This window comes from Psammomys obesus, unplaced genomic scaffold (genome assembly GCF_907164565.1).
Source record: "Psammomys obesus unplaced genomic scaffold, mPsaObe1.curated_primary_1811, whole genome shotgun sequence".
Classification (NCBI taxonomy): Eukaryota; Metazoa; Chordata; class Mammalia; order Rodentia; family Muridae; genus Psammomys; species Psammomys obesus.
The window spans coordinates 8790500-8814779 of NW_026596162.1; the positions used below are offsets into that span (position 1 = coordinate 8790500).

At 37.1% G+C, this 24280-nt stretch overlaps 1 protein-coding gene across 1 annotated transcript in view; it reads right to left on the bottom strand.

The window, feature by feature from the left end:
* Nucleotides 1-488: 488 nt before the first annotated feature.
* Ranbp9 (RAN binding protein 9) overlaps nt 489-24280 on the bottom strand; it is a 35418-nt gene continuing 11626 nt past the window's right edge. The window contains exons 4-12 of the mRNA XM_055595120.1: nt 23808-23992; nt 21532-21644; nt 20089-20197; nt 18436-18626; nt 15330-15474; nt 12466-12587; nt 10897-11048; nt 4598-4709; nt 489-1361 (exon numbers count right to left, since the gene is read on the bottom strand). Of these exons, the coding sequence (XP_055451095.1) occupies nt 1231-1361; nt 4598-4709; nt 10897-11048; nt 12466-12587; nt 15330-15474; nt 18436-18626; nt 20089-20197; nt 21532-21644; nt 23808-23992 (1260 nt within the window). The 3' untranslated portion in view covers nt 489-1230. The remainder of the gene's footprint in view (nt 1362-4597; nt 4710-10896; nt 11049-12465; nt 12588-15329; nt 15475-18435; nt 18627-20088; nt 20198-21531; nt 21645-23807; nt 23993-24280) is intronic.

Genomic DNA, 24280 nt, shown 5'->3' on the forward strand with positions numbered 1-24280 from the left:
TTTTAAAGAAAAGGTATGTGCACATTCATGGTTTATCAGGAGACAGTGTATATTGAGTCTTCTGTACCATGTGGGTTCCAGAGGTTGAGTTCATGTCACCAGACTACAATAGCAAGTGCCTTTACCTGCTGAGCCATCTTGCTGGCCCTGGAACAGCTTAACTAGTTTGGGGGTTTGCTTGGTTGACATTTACAGTACTTGTTAAATTCCTATTTTTTTTTTACTTGCACACACAATGTCAGGTTTGACTAGTGTAATTACCTGAAGGCAGTCTTAGACTGTAGAACTTGGACAGACAGTAAGACTAATATTAATTTTTCTAAAAAGTATATGAAAACCTTACACATAAATTCAACTGACACTAATATCTGTAGAAGTAAATTTTTAATGGCTGGTTAATTATATCACTACATTTTTATTGCAATATAGTACTCATTTAAGCACTTAAAAATGGAAGGTGTACAAAGATTAAATTAAGACACGGTAAATTGACTAAATATTTGGTTTTTATATAAATAAAGGTCATAACCACACTGTTGACATGTAATACTGTTATAATACAACAGTTAAACTTGTGAGTCTACAACAGAAGTCATCTGTAGTTAAACAGGAAACAAAGTTGAAAAAGACCATGTTAAAAACAAAACTACTGGGACAACAGGCTGGGATTGTAAGTAGCAACAAACATACTCACTCAGCTCCTGAGTATTTCAAGTTTTACAGTACACATTAGAAATGATTTCTTCCATCAACACTATTAAATTCGGACTGTCGGATGTTTATGCATTTTGCAAGTTACACTGATTGAATGGTTACACAGGAGCGGGGGTCAGAACAGCTCCCAATTTGTAGTTTACATCACCCACATGCTAACACAAACACAACTTGTTCCATTTCCTTCCCCCCTTCTCCCCCCAACAAAGAAGGCAGGATTTTTGGTTTCTTTTAGGTAATTGTTTTAAAGGATTTCTGATGATCAATTTGAACGTCTGAAATTCAGTAATATTTAACTCTTAGACAACTAAGAGGTTAAAAGATGGAAAATATTTTCTCCTAACACTAAGTTAGAAAATCATTTGCATCATGCTGTAAACTAGGAAGCAATGTAAAGCGACAAAAACCTGTCCCCAGTACATAATTAAAAAAATCTAAATTTCAAATCAGCAGAGCCGGTCTACTTCCACGTTGACTACTTGCCACAATGTAAGTGTGAGCTCCTGAAGTGCATAGCTAATGTAGGTAGTCTTCCACTGTGGCAAATGCACAGGATCCAATTCCTGATCGAGCCATCAGTCCTAGACACTGTGTGGCCTGTCCCATTGCTAGGGCAAGTGGAGGTTGCTTTGGCAGATTGTGAGTTTCTAAAGAAAGAGGATTAGAATATGGAAATAGCAATTAACAATCACTTTAAAAACCATCTTTCAATCAGGAAAATACAACATTTCCTACATCAGTACCTGTGAGGATCTGACCTATACATGACTAGCAAGGCAGATTCGCATTTCTAAGAAAGTTCTTGCTGAACTAAGGTTTCTTAAAACTTTACTCATTCATTGTTTTTTTGAGACAGGGTTTTCTCCATGTAGCCTTGGTTGTTCTGGACTTGCTTTGTAGATCAGGCTGGCCTGGAACTCGGTCCTCTATCTTTGCCTCCCTAGGATTAAAGCCAGGCTACCACACTTGGTCTCACTTTGTATTCCTATCTGGCCTGAAACTCAAAGATCCTTTTTAAGGTATATACTCAAACTCTTCTCTCTCAACCTTGATGCTTAGCCAAGGTCAGCTGACATTAACAAGAAAAGGTAGTACTAGATTTTTATTCAAAGTTTCCTGACCCCCTGTAGATAAAAGTCAGGTGAAGGCTATTGAGCTGCCTCTAAGGTACGCTGTTAAGTGTTATTCAGAAGCAAGGGAATGCCTGTCAGCGTACAGAGCAAAGCCACCCTAGACTTGAAAAGGCTCTGATCATTACTTCAGATATTTTAATAAATACAGTGTTCCTGGGTGGAACACATCACAACCTTAAGACAGGCAGGTGTATTTTGTTTTTGATAGGGACTCACTCTACAGACCAGATGGCCTGAAACTGGGATCTGCTGGTCTCTCTGACTCCTGAGTGCTGGGATTAAATGTGCAATGACTACAAAGATGACATGAACTTAGGGTAACAGGACCCAACTCAATCCTGGCACTCAGGAAGAGGCAGGTGAATCTCTTGAGTTCAAGGCCAGCCTGGTCTACAAAGCTTAAGTCCAGGACACACAAGAAACCCTGTCTTGAAATACCCGCACACCAAAGAAAAAGATTGTCCGTGTATTAAAGTACTGATTTACTGACAAATACAAAGGAAAAAATGATTTTTTTTTTTTTTTTTAAAGCTTATGGTTCATAGGAAGTGTGAGCACTGGTTTCATTATTACACTCTTTGACCAAAGGGTGCATCTGGTTTTTGGTTTTAAGTTATCTATCTTCAAGCTTTTAAGAAATATATGACAGTGTATTATGCATTACATGTAGGTCTGGCCATGAGTAGCAAAAAAGATGCAGTCACCCACATTATTGTTTAGATTGTTTTTAAAAATATAAGCATTATTCATAGTTTTTTGTGGGTTTTTTTTTGTTTGTTTGTTTGTTTTGTTTTTTTTCTGTGTCTCTCCCTGACCTCCATCCCCAAGGTCTCACTTTGTAGTCCTGGCTGGCCAGAAACTTTTTTATGTGAAACTGACTGGCTTTAAATACAGAGGTCTGCTTGTCTCAAAGGCATGTTTGCCTCACCCAGCCTAACACATGTGTCTTGGATAATGCTCCTGAGCTTCTGATTTGAAGAACTCAAGAAATTAAAAACTACCCCAAGGGCTGGAAAGATGGCTCAGAGGTTAAGAGCACTGGCTATTCTTCCAAAGGTTCAATCCCCAGCAACCACATGGTGGCTTACAACCATCTATAATGAGATCTGGTGCCCTCTTCTGGCATGCAGGCATACATGCAGGCAGAATACTATATACATAATAAATAAATCTTAAAAAAACACTGCCACAAGAAAATTGGCAACTTAGCAATCAGATGTTTTGACACCCTACAATCTAGTTGTTTCACATACACACAAAAACAAAGCCTTTACAGTAAGCCATCATTCCCCCTATATTAGCACTATTATTAAGTTCTCTTATTTTTACCAAGGAGATGATCCTCTATAGCCACTGAAAATGCAACTCAAAGGTCAAATTCATATTATTCTACACATAAATGCTACCATACAAAGCCACTATTCTTACTCCCAAATGGCAGCATTGACCCTTATCAGATTAAGGATAAATATCAAAACTCATGGCTTCCTTTATATTTTTACATATTAACCTTCAATACAAGTACTAATGTTTGAATCACTCTACTCATGTGACAGTGCTGTCACCTTTCCAAAACTATTTGAAACACATGGTTAAAAAAGCTTCTAAGCCTCACTAGGCCGAATAACAGCACAAACTTCTAACCTGGACTAGAGTCTCATTTTATTGGAAAAGTTAAAACTCTAAACGTCAGATGTAAAATAACCCTTGATCTGACTTTCCTTTGGAGAAAACAGCTCAGAGATTAAGCTTTATGTATAGATGAAGCATTTGGCATTTCTAGTAACTATAGAATTTGTATAAATGTATTTGTTCAGCATATAGTTACGATTACTATCACTGTGGTAACATGACAGGAACAAAAGCTAACCCAACAGCAGATTCTCGTTTCCCACTTCCCATACACACTGACAAAGCCTGACCACTTAAGTGATTTGTTTAATTTAAAGACAAATGTCTGAGTCCAGGGATTGGTACTGCTTATGTCTGAAGCACAGAAGCTATGAATAGGGGGAGCTCAGGTACCCCTACTTCTTTAAACAGCCTGAGTTAAAGGTTTAGAATGGTATCAGGGTGGTTCCAGCTGAGATTCGAGTCATCTATTCAAGTACTCCCAGCCTCATTTTCCTGGGGAGCAACTATCAAACTCTTCAGAAATATGCCCAAATTCCTTCCACAGCAGCCAATTAAATATTGCTACTGACATAACTTCCTGTATTTTCAGTCTGAAGTCACCTTTCTTACCTGGGCTAGTCAAGATCACATGTTAACTATTCTATAACATAGGCTTTCCACTACTCAGCCCAATGACACATACTTGGAAGAAACACAAGGCTATTTTCCTGCCATGTCCATATCCTCTTCCATACAAGAGGAGCAGCTCAGGCCAAATTGATGAAAGAATTTAAAAGAATGATGCATGTTATTCCCAGTTCCAAAATGAGGTGCCCCTATAGTGGTTTTTTAAAATTTAAACACAAAAACCACCCAAGTACCTCATTCTATACAGGACTCATTAAGTACGTACACACGTACGTACACACACACACACACACACACACTTTCTAAGATATACTTTAGAATCTACCACTTATTCCACAAGAATTCAAGTAATCCGTTTGGTATGGAGGAAGTTTTCAGTAGTTTTAAATAGAATGATATGTCCCTATTTTACTGAAACAAATATTAATATCCTTTCAAATGTTGAGAATGTAGCTGAAGTCTAGTTGATTTGCTTTATAGTTACTTACCTAATATTGCACTGTTAAGAGCTGAGCACACAGGTTCTCTCTGAATTGGGTCAAGTTGATTTCCAACTGGACTGTTCCAAGGATCTGAATATGCTAGTAAACTGAATGCATCCTGTTGAAAACAATGTTAGTGCAGACAGTTCAACTGCTGTGTTCACAGTGGCTCCAGAATGAAAGAAAGATTAAGATACAGTCTTAAAACAGGAGGTGACTATAACCTTTAAACCTATATTTTCTGTTTCACAATACAGCAAAATCTAACTGGCTTTCAGTTTTCTTGTTTATTTCTGCCATTCCTTCACCACTTCTATAACACAACAGGGAAATTAAAACCAATTCTAAAGGAATGGGCTAATACTGATGAAAAAGGAAGAGAGGCAAAAACATCCAAGTTTTTTTTATCACATGTGACCAAGTTTAGTAATAGAAAAAAATTAAGCCAAGATGGATCTTGTAGACTTCAGTATATTATTTTCCAACTATCCTGAAGCAACTGCTCTTAGAACTTTAAAACAACTGGCACATAGCTTTCTTTTCACACTTTCTGTCTTACCATGAATACTCTCAGATAACTGGCTTCAAGTCCAAGCTGTACCACTTGCCAGCTTTGTGTCCCCTTGCAAAAATTAAATGCCAGATACCAAAATGTTTTTAAGATGTTACTGCACAGAACTGTGTGAGAACTAATGAAAGTTAGCAATGTCATTTGGTGGTCTGATGAGAATTGTCCCCATTGGCTATGCTTGAATACTTGATACCCAGTTAGTGGAACTGTTTGGGAAGGTTTAAGTGTGGCCTTGTTGGAGGAGGTTGTCACTGGGAGTGGACCTTGAGATTTCTACACCAAGCCTCTGTATCTCTGCTGCAGCTTGTGGATCAAGATATAAAGTTCTCAACTATTATTCCAGCATCATGCCTACCTGCTTCTTATCATGATGATCGTGAATTAACCCTCCAAAACTATGAGCAAGGTCCCAATTAAACTCTTTTATAAGAATTTTCTTGATCAAGGTGTCTCTTCACAGCAATAGAACAGTAACTATGACAACAGTAACTAGAAACACAGTTTCTTAATATATCATTTACCAGTACCTACTCATAGGTGTTGAGTGTCTGTATATACCTGTGTGACAACAGTAATTGATTCTTATTGTACTGACGATGCTTTTGTGTCCAGTGGAGGTTCTGTTTCCTAATCCTACACTCCACCTCCAACTTACTGTCCAAAGAACAGTCCATATCTCACAGAGCTAACTTATAACCCTCTCATTAACATTAATTTACCCTGCAAACCACGGCGTTCTAATGAGGTGTCATTCTCTCCATACAGGTACTAAGAGAATATGTCCAAGCATAGAGCTATACTCTGACACCACCAAAAAGGCAGAAATCTCAACCTCCTTTAGTACTTAAAAACAAAAACTTAGAAATAATACCTGTAATAAATTATTGTTGGCCAATGCTCTATAAGACATTTCAGGTACTCATGGATCACCTCAACTGCTTTCACATGAGATTTTTGTCCCTGTCCTACAGATTTTAACTGAGGCATCTTAGCTTGAGAAGTAAAGATTACACAGTACCATAAGACAGAGGTTCCCATTAATTACCAGTCTACACATTAATAAGTTGTTAAAATTTTACTCTTATTTTAGTGAGCACAGCTGCTCAACAGGGTACACACAGCAAGGACCAGAACCTAATTACTGCTTTTAGCACATTTCTATTGACCTAATGGAAGCCCATAAACTGAGACTATGGAAAAAGGAAAAAGCACATGGCCAAGGAGGAGCCACATCCTAAAATACTCTAAAACTACACGATGAAAACTTATGTTTCCCTAAGGGAGGCTGGGACTTTAAAGAAAGAAGCCTGGCAGGTATTAGATTTGACTTGAGAAGACCCACAGAGCAACACCACAAAATATGGCTTAGAGGTTCTCAACCTTCCTAATATTGCGACTCTTAAATACAGTTCCCCATGTGGTGACCCCAAACATAAAATGATTTGCCACTTCATTACTGTAATTTTGCTACTGTTATGACTTCTAACGTAAATATCTAATATGCAGGATACCTGATATGTGACCTGTAAAGGGGTTGCAAGCCACAGGTTGAAAATTGCTGGCTTAGAAGCAGAATAAGTTCTAATCAAGAAAACCAGCATTAAACTACCAAGCATAAACACATAAAAAGTTCAAAGTTAAGGAACACAAATGAAATTAGGAAAGTAATATGAATGTTTTTTCACTCTGCTGTTACACTGTGCAAATAACCAATTATAAAACTGTAGTGTTACCCAAGACAGGACAGGACTGAGGCCACTAGTGCCACTCCTGCAATCCACCACAGCTAGTTCACTGGCACAAAGTTTCTGGAATGCAGTCTTGCAACATGCAGCACAAGCCACAGTCACATAGTCTTTCTCGGTAATTTTTAAAATTTATCTCAGTGGAAAATCTTTAAAGAAACCAAGATGCATGTACATATAGGTATCACAAAAACACAACAATAACAATGTACAAAAAAAGTCACACAGCCACTTCAAAACTATAAATATGCTATAAAAACTGGGAGAAATTTAAAACACACAAACACCACAAGCAACCTACGGAAGCTCACACATGTAATGCATTTGGGAGGGTGATGGAGGTTTGAAGGTTAAAAGACTGAGGGGGGTGGTCTGGGGCCTGCACAGTGAAACCCTGCTTTAAAAGGACAAAAGGGTGCCACTCTATAATTGCCAACTAGGTGAAATGCATGCATGTGGGAGGTAACACAACACAGCCGAAGAAAATACAGTGCCACTACAGGTCATGCTTCATTTTAAAGAATAAGACTGCCTCAATAGAAACAACTTCCATGGAAAATGTAGAAACTGCAACTACTCAATTTTGACTTAAGATTACGAGCCAGTTTTAGATACTGTGGATCTTGGCTGTATCTATTTCTCTGTCAGTTGCTGTACTACTAAAAGCTCCTGAGGCCATGACTGCTCATCTGGGTCACACTGCTGACATTCAAGAAATGGTTGGCAAACCAACCAATCCAGGCAGTTTCCATAGGAGCTACTGGAAAGAATAGGCTATACAGAACAAAACAGGATGACAAGTGACAGAAGACTGCAGACATGGAAGGACAAAGGTCCAGAGATACTTTGGGCCAACCACAGCTGCAGGAACTCCCTAACCATTTACTTTAGGGTAAATGGTGCACATGAAGGGAAACATAACACTGCTCTGTAAAATTCAGCAAAATTTTACCTTTAACTCCAAACCGCTGTGTGTACAATTGTTCTGCATAAAGATGTCTAGGTCACTAACAGTCTGCACATATAAGATGATCCTTTAAGATTATAATATAATTTCTAAGGCCTATTGACACCATTGCTTTTGTCATATCAGTACTACTGTGTTTTTGGTGAGGAAGTATAAGCCAAGTATAAAACACTGCTAGGCATAATACATATACCCCATAATATAGCTAGTTGTACAGTAAGCTGTACCATCTAGGTCTGTGTACAAACATGTTTGTACAAGAACAGAACTGTCTAAAGATTTCATTAAGTGATGCACAATTACATGTGTGGTCTAAAAGGTTCTTAAACTCCCCAAACACTAAAGAAAAACAACCCATAATCAAATGTATCCTCAAATGAAGAATAAAGAGGAATAATTTCAATACCTCATCTACATTTCTGTTTTCCTCAAATCCTCTTGACTTCGTGTAAATTAGCTGTCACTCATCAGTATCCGAAGCAAGGTAAGTTTGGGGAAACTAGAGGGAAGCAGCTCAAGCTGCTTACAAGTCAAAAGTACAAAATCAAAGCCAACCAAAACTGTACATAGTATCACTAAAGTTTTCCTTGCCCTTTTCACTATCATCGCTCATTTCCCTGATATACAAATGTCTGATTATGGACTCAATGCAGAAGCAGGTAGGAGAATCTAGTTCATCTATTAAACATTAGAGACCTAGAAAAATTCAAATACTGCTATTTCTCACTTAAGTGGGGTACTTTTTTCATAAAATGCCAATAGATTTTTAAAATGAGTATTTCCAGTTTGGGAAATTTAGCTTTGAGTACTGTAGATATCAGTACTTGTAACCCATTTAAAGAAAACCCTTGAAAAACTTTTGTTTGTTGGGGGTAGGGAGGGTGCAGTGATGAGGGGAAACCAACACCTCTTGCAGCACAGAAGCACTTGCCCACCGAGCTGAACCCCTATCAACACTTTTAAAGGATGGACATGTCAGAGATACTAAGAACCATCGCCCTAAAACATCCCTCAGTATTTATCAAATTAGTACTGTTTAGATACCTAGACAGAAACCTAATAAGGAGCCTACTGTTCATAACACTTCTACAGAGGCAGTTCTAAAGAGCTCCACGGTACCAGATATTGGTGCTGTAGATTACATGTGCTCAGGAGAGACACATTTAACATGGAAAACTGAGTAAAGACAGGGTCTGGCCATCAGAAAATCCTCTAGGGCAAATGTAGACAGCCACTTTCCTGAAATGTAAGTATCTGTGTCTACCAACTCTTTTATATCTAGTATGAAATAGTAATTTAACTTTCTTTCTCTTCATCACTGAGGATTACCACCAGAAATACAGCTGTTATGTTAGCAAATGATGTGGTATGTGACTACACTTTTCCTATCTCAGATACTGAAATATAAGGCATAAAGCCTTTAACAGAGGCTACTGTGCAAGGACTGTGCAGTACTAGTGCTGGCTTTATTCCAAGGGTATGGTATTGGGTATTATTACAGGTTACTGATCACTAACGTCTCAGTTCCTGTCCAGAACAAATACTAGCAGTCATTTGCCCTTTCCTATAATATACAATCATTAGTCATAAGGGCTCTCAATTAAATCTCCCTTTGCTTTCTAGGCTACACTGTCAAATGTTTCACAGGGGCTTGTCAGTTTAATGCTTTGTCTCGCAGGTGGTGCTATTTTTCGGAAACCCGGGAACCTTGGGGAGTGAGCCCTTTGCTATAGGTAGTAGGTCACTGGGACCATGTCTTTGCTTTACTCTGCCATGGGTGAAAGCCTCTTCCCTCCAGGTGTTGCTGCTCATGGTACTCTGCCCTATCAGGGGTCAGAATCAGCAGGGCTATGAGCAGAATGCAGGTCATAGACAGGAATTGTGAAAGAGGATATAAAACTATTTTCCTACCTGTACTTACTTCTTTTATTGACTTTTTCTTTGTTTATGGTGATGGACAAATGCATAACAATATAATTTGACAGTGAAAATGTAAAGTCCAAAGTGAAGCCCCACAGCTTTAGAACATCATATACGAACTATATACAAACTAACTATACATTCACTGAGGTGTATGTAGAACAGTCTCTAGGTCTCTTAAAGACTCAAAAATCATACAGTGAAATGCAGTCTTGCTTAACATAAGCACTCCAACTTCAACTAATACACAAGACTGTGGTTGACTTATTGGTGAAATTTTATCCTTATCATCCAGCGTGGACATAGTCCAGAAGATTCTTCAAAATGTATTCTAACCATTCTAGACATGAAAGACAAGCTAATCCTTTATTAATTCCTATAAAATCCACTGACCTTGCTGCAAGCCTGAAACAGCATTTACTAAAAATACATCTCAAGTTTCTGGTTTCAGCAGCACACTACAATTGCATGCTCTGTCGTTGGGAGCACAGTGCCACTCTGCAGCACATATGGCACTTAAGACTGTACATGTGTGACCCAATGTTCTCCTAGATCAGAGCTGCCTAATGCCATCAAGAGTTTTGAATCAGAAACGGGCAAGGTGCTGAGGGGAAATTCTAGGTACAAGTTCCTAAGAATTTCTGCCTTGTTGCTCAGTGTTTAACAAAACTGTATCTTGATGCCTCTGACACATTTGTAAGTCTCGAGGGAAAATATATGTAGTTTGAAATGTGAAATATTCCCCCCAAGGATCATGTGTGTAAGAGTAGGTCCCTGTGTAAAACTGAGGTCACTGGAGCATGACTGGATCATGAAAGCTCTAACCTTATCAATGAGCTATTAGAAGTGAAAACTGGAGAAGGTGAAGCCTATCTGAAAGAAACAGGTCACTGCAAAGAGTATGGCTGTCCCTAGCCCCACCCTTCCCTGTGAGCCATGCTCCAAGTTCCCTGCATTGAGGTTCTTTCTCTCACCACAGGTCCTGGAACAATGGAGGGAAGTGGAAACAGACTGAAAACTCTAAAATGGTGAGCTAAAATGAGACACACACAGCCCCCAACCTCCCAGATATTTTATCTCAGAAGGCAAGCAACATTCTTACCTTCAGCATTTTCTTGTTTGCTGTGTTCTTGCCACATTCTCTCCTCAGCTGCTCACTCATGGCTTGTAGCTCTCGGCCAAAGTGAATCATTCTTTCTATGGCAGCCTGACTTCCTCCACACAGTTGACGTCTTAACTGACTGGAGTCAACTTCTGTAAGCAAACAAACAACTATTTCACTACTTATAGAATGGAAAACAGTGGGGGGAAAAAGTGAGAATGCAAGGGTTTTTTTTTACTTAATATTTGTGTATTCTTTAGTAGTAGAACTACTTTTTAGTAGTTCATCTAAACATAGATATACATGTACATTCTTGAGACAAGGTCTTGTCAAGCTGGCCTTGGCCTCCCAAGCGCTAGAGTTACAGGCATATAGCACTATGCCTGGCTCGAAACACAGATTCAAAATTTCTTATATGGAGCTTTGCAACACAAAGCTATACTCTATTTATAGTCTCAAGAGTTTGGGATCCAACATTCAGTGTGCAGACAAGAGGCAAGAACCTTTCAGTGTTTGCATACAAAGTTAAGTGGAACTCCCTAAAACTATATGAAACAAGATGGGAGGCAGGGGAAAAAAACAAGACAGAATAAAATGTTCTTGGAAGCCAAAACCCCAACAGAAACATAGATGATATTTTATCTTACTAATGAAAAAGACTAATTACACTTATACTATTAAGGGAAATATTACCCTTAGAAGCACTGTAAACTATATATATGTTGACTAATCCTTAGTGACTGTCAACACTGTACCCATATAATTCACTACTAGTAACAGCATTCATGATGATAAAAATAACAAATATTAACAAAGTACTTGATACAGTTTTTCAGAGATAAACTTAATTTGCTCTTCACAATGACTGAGTAGATTTTACCCATTTTACAGATGAAAAAACTGAGGCACAGGGCAGTTAAGTATCCTGTCTGAGGTCAAGCAGCTAGTAAGTGGCAGTTGCAGCTTTCAAATCCAGGTAAATCTGGCTCTAGAACTCTTGCCCCTTCCCAGGTGTCTCTAGATACAGAGGATCAACAGGGAAAACCAGGCTGTCCCTTAAACAACTCCAGTGATTACCTTTCGGTGTCAAAATACAAAGAAATACAATACTGCAGTGAATTCCAATGAATAATTTATAAACTTCAATGATTCTCATTGTTTGATGCGGAAAGCAAGGATCACACGCATCATTAGGGTGGTGTTTCAAAGCGGGAGAAATCACACCTAGGAACAGCACTATACATGTCATGACTGCATTTAATCAACTTTACAACGTGATTTCTACTCATTTGGTCTACTGACTACACTGAAATAAATGTAAAAATGTTTTCTATAGCCAACCTTCATCCCCAAGGCAGTGCAATACACATGCCAGCTGAGCCAGGAAGACTGGCACCTCCCCTTAAGAGCCCAAAGGTGCCTGCTCTCTCCAGCAACCCATGCTCACAAGTGTTAAATGAGATGCTTCATCTTGAAATCTGCCTTATTCTTAGCTGTGAATCAGTCCAAGTAAAAACAACCTTGTAGCCACCATTTTTTATTTAAAATGTAAGAAATATCACTGCAGACCCATTTCGGTGTCACAATCTTCCATTTCGTGGTCATGTTTAGAGCTACCATTTAGGAAACCATTGGATGAAGTTTCTCCAACTCCATTGGAGTAGTGATCTGTTTCCATGTCTACATCATTACTGAAAATGAAAAAACAAACCTAATTTTAGAAATTAGTTTAAGATAAGTTACTACACAACTTTGTAGCCTATAAGACACTAATTTTTCATAAGACAACAGCAATCTGCAAAGAGGTAAATGAGGTTAAATCTCAAATGTATCAAACACACACATACAACTGGTCTTTAACAAATCTGCACTTTGGAGATAAAGGAGCAGAGGCACACATGCAAGAATGCAGTGATTTTTGTGACTTTGCATCAGTATGGAAGTATCAGGCTTTGGCATAATACTTATTTTTCAAACTCAGGTCTGTTCTTCCCTGTTATGCCTACATCTTCCTGAGACACTCCTCTCCACTGGCCACAAGAGTCACTTCCAGCATTTTATGGAGAAACTTTACTCTCCAAACTGATAAACCTGATTCAAAGAATCCAGTGCACTGTTTCCCTGCCCTATTATTCAGTCTACTTCTAGACTTTTTAAAAGTTTCTAGACTTTTGCATATCTACATCATTACTGAAACTTTGCTTTTGGTACCTGTCCTTACTATTTAAGAATATGCTGTTTCAAAAGTAACTAACAGTAACAACAACAAACAAACAAATCCAAACTACTGTGTCTCATCTGCTTCTCAGACCTAAACAGCACTACTACTCTCCAGGCTATCTAGTTGGCCAGTGACTCTAAAGGACTATCACATCTTTACTTTGATTCTTATTTTAATGGGCTCTATATTGCCCAGGTCTTAAACTTACAATCTTCCCATGTCCACTTTACAAGTACTTGAAATCACAGGTATGCACCACCACACCCAGCTCAAGCAACCATATTTTTTAACAGTAGCCAACATTTTCTTGACAAGTTCCCATGCTTGTTCATCCTGCAGTGTACCAAAACCTTTATGCTAACAACTACATATGGTCATAGTGAAGCTGTCATACATGCCCTTTCAAATCTACCCAGACTTAAAGAGACAATACTTTAGTCTTAAGATGTCTCCTGTGAAAAGTTAAACAACATTTAACCAAGAAAGATAACTGGTGAAAATTGAAGAAATGTGCAAAAAGGACATTTTTCATCACAAAGGTAAAATTATTCATTTGAAAACAAAACAAAACAAAAACCCAAACCTTAGCAGAGATAACCCACTAGTCAACAGCTGCGGGATGTGAACAGAGGTGTGTCTGTGCACACTACCTCTGCCTTCCTGTGCTCAAGTCTAGTACAGACAGACCTGGGAAGATGAGGCAAAGGATTCAGGACTACAAAACAGACTGATTCAATAAGAAAGAGTCTGTTTAAGGAAAAAAAAAAAAAAAAAAAAATTATAAATAGGAAAACAAAGTTTATACTTCAAAATCTTCACTGTCTTAGTTTTAAATTATTTAAGCTTTTTAACATTTCGGGCAATATGATTTAGTATTTGAGAGGGATTCGTTTATCTGCACATCCGCTCACACATATTTAAAAGACCCCCGAGGTCTGTTCCATTTTGAACACTAAAGATATTATACCGCTCTCCAAGAGAAAATGGCCTGTGTTCAGCTAGCTCATGTATCCCAGAGTGGCCTCCATCATGGCTATGAAGAATGTTAATCATAAGGAGAGGTACAGCATGTGGTGTGAAGGTACAAAGCAAGAAAAATGAAGTTAACACCTGGACTTGGGTCTTAAGGCCAGAACAGGAGTGAGTGGGAAGAGCATTTCAGACAGTGGGAGGGGAAAGCACAAGTTCCTAAGTCAGAAATCCTGGTAACAACTTTCAGCTCTGCAACTTACTACCTAATTAGTGACCTTAAAAAACAGCAGTTTCTTTCTGATGTTCAGCTCTACATCTGTAAAATGGTTTAAACAGTTAATGTAATCTTTATTGACTACATAATACTGCTACAGAAAAGTCATTACCCAAGTACAAATAATTCTTACTGGTTTAAAAAGTTTAAAAATTAGTCTTTGCTATGAAATTCCATGCTAACAGTTGGTTCCTCTTCAATAAGAAATTAAGAACACTGCTTGAAATCAAATCAGTATGAACCCGGTTCAGATGCTACATCACTGGACAGGCTGAATGCACATTAATTTGCTCTTGGATACTTAAAGTGATTACACTGCATGGATTTTAAGAATGCACTAATGTTAAATAGGAGTATATCAAGGCCCATGGTATGTTCATTACGATATGTCTTCTGTTTTTTTTTTTATTTTAGCCCTGGCTGGCCTGGAACTCACTCTGTAGACCAGACTGGCTTAACTCTTTAGAGATCTGCCTGCCTATCTCTGCCTTCCAAGGTGTGTGGCACAACCACCACCTGGCAAGATAGAAATATATGTTTGTGTGCGCGTGTTTGTATGTGTGTTTTCTCTTTAATCTTAGAAGTCAAACAATATAGCCAGCAGCAAGTTTGGTACCTAGAAGTTCCTCAATATTTTTGTCATGCTAATGTCAAAGATTCTTGTAGGCACCTGTACTGTGCTGCCCTTGGTATAAAGACAATAAACACAGCCCAACATCTATCTGCCCTTATAACCTCCCCAGCGGGAAGAACACAGCACAGAGAAGAACAACTAAGAAGACTCTGCACAGGAGGAAGTTAAATACTTAGAGTAAATAGAGTCCCTACCCTTTTACTTTCTGGGAGCTCAGAGGTGCAGGCCCCAGTGTGGACCCCAGAAGTTCTTCAGACATTATCAGTGAAGAGACAGCATCTATGCCCTTGTTGTTTCTAGTAATATAAAAGTTAGGGAAAGTACTTTATTACCTGGTGAAGTTATTAACTTGCTGTGACCTTGACATATTGATACTGTTTAGTTCTGGTACATTCAAACTGGGTAACTGGTGTTTACTGTGGCAATATGATTGATGTGCTTTATTTGATATTACACCATTGCTACAACTTTCAAAACCTGAGAAGAAAGCAAGAAAAAACAAAACACAGAAACAGCAATTTGGTTAGCTTGTAAATAATACTTTTATATTTTGATTTTATATTTAACAATTTTAGAATATAGGAATCCCTAGAGAGTATTTAAATAATTTTTGTATTTTTTTTAAGTTTGATAACATATTAACACTTCATTGTAAACTATTACTTCCTCTGAGTTTAATTACAGATCTCATTTAATCCTCATAATCACTCTGTGAGGGCACTAATAGTCTTTAAAACAAGGACAAATTGTAAGAACTGGGTTAATGATTTCATTGTGTTGCTAACACCACTGAGTATTCTTAGATGTGCCTTGAGGCTCGAGCCTATCTAGGCAATGTGGGATAGCCTGTGCCTCCCAGGCTATAAACCTGAGCAGGACATTACTATACTACAGCTATAAGAAATCGTAATATGGGGCTGTAGAGATGGCTCAGCAGTTAAGAGCTCTAGCTGCTCTTACAGAGGACCTGGGCTCAATTCCCAGCACCCACATGGTGCCTCACAGCCATCTGTAACTCCAGCTCCAGGGGATTCAACACCCTCTCTAGCCTCTCCTGGAAATACATACATGTGGTACACAAATATACATACATGTGGCCAAAACACTCATACATTAAAATGAAAATATATTTTTTTTCTAAAGTAAGTGGTACGTATTTATATACTTTGACACAGAAAAGATTACAATAAAAGTACTATGTGATTTTGTGATGTTTTTCTGTTCTATCAAGACCACATGGGGTCACTTTGTACAGTTTGTCACTGACAGAAATGTCATTAATCATCCCCTTTTACCTATGAATACATTAACTATATAATAATCAAAAACAGTATCATCTTGCCACGGAGGATATAGACATGCAAGTCTTGTGCCCATCATATGGGACAGTGCATCAAAAAGCCTGAAGGTAAAGCAGTGCAACTGACTGTAGGAAAAAATAGAAATGGCACCTGATGGGGAGTAAAACTATCTGATCTGCTTTATAAAGTTAAATACAGGCTTGGCAAGCTGACAAGCTGGTGGGATGGCAGATGAGAAGAAAAATAAACTGGAAGAGCAGAAAGTAGACAGGGAAAAAGACTGACTCCCCCACCCCACCCCCTCTAAAGAAGCACGGTTTATGTGTATAGCTTTGGGAATGACCAGAATCCTCACACACTGAACCAGTGGATTTTACTGGAGAGCTTCAGAGTTCATCACTGAAAATGACCCACAAGACAATGTCAAATGCAAGCTTGAAGGTACTGTCTTAACTTAAAAGGACCCAAGGAAGTTTGCTAGAGCTGAGGACTTCATATGAACAAAGAATTCAATTCAAATGGGATAGAAAAGCTTTTGGCCAAGTCAAGTATGGTTCTTAACACCAGTAATAATTTCTGAATTATGGTTATTTTCTGTGGAAACCATATATTATAACTATGTTTTCTACAGAAATGTCCTGATAGGCATGGAATGAAAGAGGTCTTCAGTTTTAGATTCCTAACCTAAGCTTTTAACAGCCTGCCTCATCTGGCTATATCTGAATTGCTTCCTGGGGTTTAATGACTAAACCCAGGTTAAAGTACTACAAACCATGCAGTTCCATATGTAAAGGGTAAAGTAGGGTTTATGCTTTAGGTAGATTTGTGCATTGGAAGCTATACTATAGGTTCATAATATGTGAAATCTAAATGCCCTTTGACTTTATCACAGTTGAGACCTGTACTCTATGTATCTGAAGGTTTTAGATAATAATGGCCTGAGGGGTTATTAAATATAGTGACTAGTTTGTTTAAGGAACCAAGTTTTAATAAGAACATTTATCTCTCTGTCTCTCTTAATAATTAAAACCCTTAATAAATTAAAACCCTTTGTTTTAATAATCTTTTCAAAGACAAGTGTTTTATTTTTTTTAAATGGATCTAAAAGTTTTATGTTAGTACTTCTGTGTTGAAAGCTTTTTGATTTAAAACCTTTTTGCACTTTTTGACTTAAAACCTTTTGTTAAGTTTTAGCGGACCTCATCTTCCTCAATGTCACTAAAGCTTCTAAAAACTATTTTCAGTAGCAAGAATGACAAGTATTTGGAGTAGTGTTTTATTGACATAATGTTAAGTTCTTTTGCTGTGAAAATGTATACTTAAATGAAATCATGTGACAATACAAACCACTCGTGTAGTTCAGGATATTCAGGCTGTATGTATATCTAGATTGCATTAAATTATTATGGTACTTATAATAAGGATTATAATTGCACTTAGAGATGTCAGTATTTGGGAGACTTGTTGGTGCATCTTAACATCTCTAAGTCAGTACCTGGGTAAATACTATTTATTTAATCTACTGATACAAAAATAGTGAAGAATTAAACAACAAAGATAAAATGTTAAAAAGAATTAAACAACAAAGATAAAATGTACAACAAAGAGTACATGTGGGAAACAGAATCAAAGGGATGAAATTAAAAAAAAATGAGGATTAGATAAAAATTTGTAGAAGTGATAGCAAGAAAGCCAGCAAAGAGAACTTTAATTAAGAGAACACCAAGAGTCAGAGTGTGAGCATTAAGTAAGCTGAAAAGGGAACAGGAAAGAAAGAAGAAAAAGAAAGAGAAAAAGGAAAAGATGCTTAGAAATGAATCAAGAGAGAGGGGAAGTCTAGCAAGACTTGATAGGACAGGATAGCCAGATTATATACTTTATTAAATACATGATTATTTTCTCCTTTTTGTCAATGGTTTTAGTGACAATTCATTTTGAATAATAACACTGATTGATGAAGCTCTATTTATAGTCTCAGTTTCTTATGATACTTCTTGGTACTAGTATCAGATGAATCTGTATTTTTATAGACTGTATATACACAATTTAAAAAATATAAAAATGTCTAGATTTAAATTAAAAAAAAACCCTCAAAATTATATAAAGAAGAGTAAAAGTTTAAAAAATTGCATCTCACCAGAAAAATGTGCAGTACTGCTTTTGCCTGTTGCTAAATTGTGGATACTCATTCCGTGGCTGGGACTCATGCTTGGACTACTAAAAGGCCGAGGACTGACAGGGTAACTATCTTGAGATTTTGGACTTCGGCCTCCCAAACATCGTACTTCACTATCTGTACCATTCACCATTTCTATAAACTGACGTACTCTGAAAGAAAAAAGAAGTTTACTTAGGCACAAACATCAAATCTATATATAGCTATATTAAATTAAAATAAGCCTCATTTTAAAATTAAAATCTGTATTTTACTTGGTATCATATCAAGTATGTGAGATTTTAGACACACATGTACCCTGAGAGGTACAAAGCACAGCCTTATCCCAGCCCATCCATCCCAGGCTGAATTACCAAGCTCTTAGCCAAAATAGGCCTCAGTTGGCTTTTGCTGTAAGGTAAAATAACTGACATTTGACTTACAAAGACTTTCTCAGCCTGAGAAGATTGAGCTCCTAAGCTCAGTAACATCCAACTCTCTTTGTTTTTTTTTTTTTGTTTTTGTTTTTTTTTTGATATGTATCTCACTCTTCAACCCTGGATGGCCTCAAATTTGTTATGTGCAGACCAGGTTGGCCTTGAGGTCTCAGAGATCCAGTCTGTTTTATGAGTGCTGGATTAAAGGCATTCTTTTTTAAAAAAAAAAAAAAAAAAAAAAAAACAACAAAGATTCAGTTTTTTAAATGCCTAAGCAGGATGTATATAACCTAAAGCAGAAAATAAGTGTTGGCGATGATATCGAAAGACTGGAAACCTTCTGCTGTGCTAGAAGTAAATCTAAGGATGCACAAAGGAGAATGCAGGGGTCCTCACAATGTTAACCAGAGCAGTAAGCCAACAACTCCATTTTAGGTGAATCATGCAAGAACTGAAAGTCAGGACTTAAGCAGACACTCATGAAGCTTCGTTCACAGCAGAACTATTCACGGTAGCAGAGAGACAGACCAAAGCCCAGCACCCACTAACAGAGAAGAACAAACGACAGGCAGTGCATCCACATGATGGGATCATCTTCAGCCTTCAAAATTACAGGGAACTCTGGCATGTACTACATTATAGGTCAACGTTAAAGATATTACACTAAGTGACACATAGTATGAGGGTTCTGGACAAGTGAGCAAAGGAGAAGCTAGTGTATAGTGAGCAGACTAAGAAGATAAAAAAGCTCCAATGATGCACAAAGACTTAAGTGTACCTAAGTGTGTTAAGAATATACGTAAGAATGGGTAAAACAGTATGTTTTATGTATATCTTACTATAACTCTTCAATAGATCCAGAAGAGTTACTCAAAGTACATTTTAGGAGAAAATTGAGATTACTGCCTTCTAAGTATGACATTCACAGTTTAGAAGAGATGAAACGATAAAAGCAAGCAAAAGTATCATGTGCTTAGAGACCTTAACATGAAGCCTCTTCTGCTTTTGTTCACACATGCTAAGCATCTGCTCTGCCACTGAGGTACATATCCTCAGCTCCAAGTGCTATTAAAAATATCACTTAAATGTGCTGTATTATAATATTATATATAAATATCTGAAGCAAGGTAAACAAATCAAAACTACAAATAATGAAGATAATTTTAATTACTTAAAATAATATTTTACTAAAACTCACTTTAATGTGAAAAGGAGATTAGGATTTCTTTCTAGTAAACTTGGGTATAACTGTTGTGTTGTTTCAATGGCTTCTCCCATTCGTCCTGCTAACACCAACTTCTGAATTCCTATTAAGAAAAGAAAGCAAAAATATCAGCGCTACAAAAGCAGAGACAACCTTAAATCACCCCAGAAAGTAACAGTGAAAACCTCTAAAATAATTAAACTTTTTCCAAATTTTTAAGTTTAGATTAGAAAATCCAAGGGAAAAAAATGAGAGATACATTAAGAATTAGAAAACACAAGTATTTTCAGAGACTACTTTAAAATACCATGAATAAATATGTAAGTATTATAGGGAAAACATCCATTAACAGTGTATTTCTGAACAGTAAGGCTTAAAAGATTGTTTTAAGGAAATAACACTTAAAATGTCTATCGGATCTTCTGACGTGGGACTAGAACACCAGCCTTTGAAAAGGTCAGAGCCTTCTTAAAATCTACCCTTGAGTAAGTGACTTCCTCTGCGCGATGGCGTATTAAGGCAGTGAGAAAGACCAGCATACCGTATGCTACAGGCATGCTGCAATTGGCATTACTTTAGCCATCTTACCTATAAGAAGATTCTCTGAGCCATCATGGTTTTGCGTGTTTACTCTGCTTAATATTTCCACTCAGGAAATGCCCATAAGGTGGGATCTACTCTGACAGGCTAACAGCACTGACTTTAGGATGTCTAACTTTTTGTCAGGCTACCTTGCCCTGATGAAAATAGTACCAGCAATGTCCAGCACAAAGTCCTAAGCAATAAATACTTATGACCAATACACCACCTTCAACCACCTTCATTTTAGGCAGAAAACTAGAATATATTTAAATTTCTTTCTTTCAAAGAAAAAAAAATTCATATACTATCTCCACTGTCTCATCTAGAATGGTACCAAACAACAAAATAAACTTGCTTTGAATCGAGCGCTTCTTATTTCTTAAAGCTTAAGGTTTTCCTGGCCCATCCTCCACCCACCAGGTGCTGACACCAAACCCAGAGTGTGTCAGGCTCATCAATCACCTTAATCCCAACCCACAGGAAAGCAGCTTTTCAATGGAAATGTAATAAAGGCATTTCTTTTTAAAGGTCTACAATTTTATTTCTATATTAAAACTCTGGTGTGAATTTTTAAAACAGATTTTCAAACTGTCAAGAGTGCAGCATGAGGCTCAATGTCAGCCTGAGCTACATGAGACCCTGCCTCAGACACGAGACCTCCCAACCCTTGACATAAACCAAAACACTCACAAAAACAAACAACTCAAAAAGTCAATGAAAATGAGTTTGGAGGCATCCACTTTAAAACGATATATTGGGCAAAATTTTAATGGAAAAAAAAGGTTTTCTGAAAGTTAAAACAACCAAACTTCTTATTTAAAAACAAGTATTTGCCATGTACCACAGTGTTCTTACTTTGTCTATTCTTAATGGAAGCTAATTCTTCTAGAACAGTCTGGTCTGTAGATCTGGCAAAGGCCTCTGCTGTGGCACAGTAACCGTGGTGGACTAAATAAGATGAAACCATTCTTAAACAAAGAGAAGAAAACACATCTTTTAGTCAGGAGAATACATGCTTCAGACTACAATCTTTTAACAAGTCTAATCTGGGATTACAAAATCAATCTATTTCCTTGAAGCCAGGCTCTGTGACCTTCAACTATAAAATATGTTGAAAGTAACATTTTGTTCTAGTTATGAATAGTCCAAAAGGCCATCCAAAAATAAGATGAAAGGCATTAAAATTTTAAAAAAGTTTTAATTCTTGGATCCCTATTACCCCCTGGTTCTTTATTAATTTTCCTATTATCCAATCCTACGAACCATAATTTTGATCTCACCTTAATTACAGATATCCCAATAACATGTTAGCCCTGTGTAAAACAGTTATTTTGAGATAACTGATTAATACTGGAGTTCCAACTATTTTCTGTGCTCACCAGTCAAATGAGATGAGATCTCAAAGTATGAAGAGAACCAATGATGTGAGCCCAGAGAGAACTGGCCAGAACAAAATCCACAAGGGAGCAATTAAAGAATGCAATCAATTTGATGGTTTTAAACAGGAAATAAATTGTGCAAGACTTACAGTGATAAATCCAAGAAAACAAGCTTGCTTTTAAAAGCCACTAAGTGGTTAAGATATAGTTAGCAAAACAGGTAATCCAACAATATTAATCAAAACTCTTTTATCTCCAACCATTACACAATACCCAAAAAGGTTTTCTTAAAAATTTAAACTGAAAAAATAAAAATTTAAACTGAAGAACCTTTAAGCAACTATGAGCATGGCACACTGATGATATATTTGAAGTAGCTATGTTCTTGGCCTAGATTATACAATCAGAATGATTTTTAACTTAACAGTACATAATTTTTGCATACATACTATTTACGTCAATCTTTAACAACTTTCATTTAATACTAGTGATATCCAGGCACTGTCTTTTAGACTTTTGACAGATATATAGTCTAAAGAAGTTGACTGTCACAAGAATTCAAAGTTCCCGATATTCTTATGAAATTCTATAAAATAAAACGTAGAAAGCCACTGAAAAGATCTTACTAATAACAGATTTAGCACTGCTGGCCATCCTCCATTATTAATAATGAATTCAAAGTATTTATGCTTGCACTTGGGCTAACTCCACAGCCATTGCTCCTCAGTCTTCATTCCCCTGCTCTTATCCCTAAGTATCTAATGGTAACTTATATAAGAAATATTAGTAAAAGTAGTTACTAAGGCTTTTTTATTTCTAAATTACATCTATCTGTCTGTCTGTCTGTCTGTCTGTCTGTCTATCTATCTATCTTAGTGTGAGTATGCGTGTACACAAACACAGACAGTGGCACAAAGTTGAGTTCGAAGGAAAACTTTGTAGGAGCTGGTTCTCTCCTTCCAGTATGTGGGTCACAGGAATAGAACTCGGGTGAAAAGCCACTTTTCTGCCATCTTGGTGACACTATCTTTCTTGTCCAAGTTTTTTAAATTTAATTTTTGAAGTCTTTTGTGTAGAAGCCTATGGGTAGATTCTTGGATAGGAACAATTACAGTCTTTCTGAAACAAAATGCTAAGTATTAAATAAAGAAGAGGCCCACTCCAGTCATGAGAGCCATCCTGCTAACACCCTTCCAGACAGAGCAACGACACCACAGCCCTGGGAGATGGTGTATGCACGTTGTAGCTGCACTCTCTTACTTCTCCATATGGAGAAAGCACCAGACTACTGTTTTTTGTTTTGTTTTTTCCTCCCTGTATGTTTGAACTATGGCTGAGGAAGATACTGAAGTTCATGTTCCTAAATCACAGAACCTAAAATATAAGATCTAGGTCACCCCCTCTAAACTTATCTTTTTTGTTAACATTATTACAAGTTTGACTGTATAACCTAGAGCCTTCACTGAGTCATATTAAGGAACACAAACAAGTTAAACTACTTTTATGATCACATATCACTTATTTCCTCCATTCAGTTAAATCAGACAAATGCATTCTGTGTGTGTTTAAATCAACACTACTTTATTCCAACTGGTGAATTACTTTTTGAGATAAAAATATAATCAATAGTACATACAAACAATTAGGATTTAAACTAGACTCCTGGATATACATCTTTGAATGCAAAAAGAATAGTTTGCTGTATAAACACTCCGTATTTAAATCTGTACATTCAACATTCCTTGCTCTTACTTTTGTATCATGGTCTGCCACTCTCCTTCTCGATCCCCAATAGGAAACCGGTCTATCTGGGCCTGTATTTTGGTTCTCCATTCTCGCATGTAGTCTTCTATATCAAACACAAAAGGATGTTGCCCAAAGTTGGCATCAACCACTTCTCCTGGTGTCTGAAGCCCCACAGTAGGATACAAATTTGGCTGTAAGACAACATATTTCTTTAAATATCTATTGATTGTACACTAAAAACTTCATTATCTTTGCAATGTAAAAATAGAACCATAAATTTACTACATGAATATTTTAAAATCTCAATTAAAATATTAGTAGAGGATAACTAAAACAAAATACATTATGTGTTGGGTGAAAAAAATGTTATTTTCTTCACTCTAATCATCAAAACAATGTAAACAGCTAAGATACCCACAAAAATGATTCTGGGACCCTGCCACATGAAAATCTAACTCGTGCTTTTAATGTCATGTAAC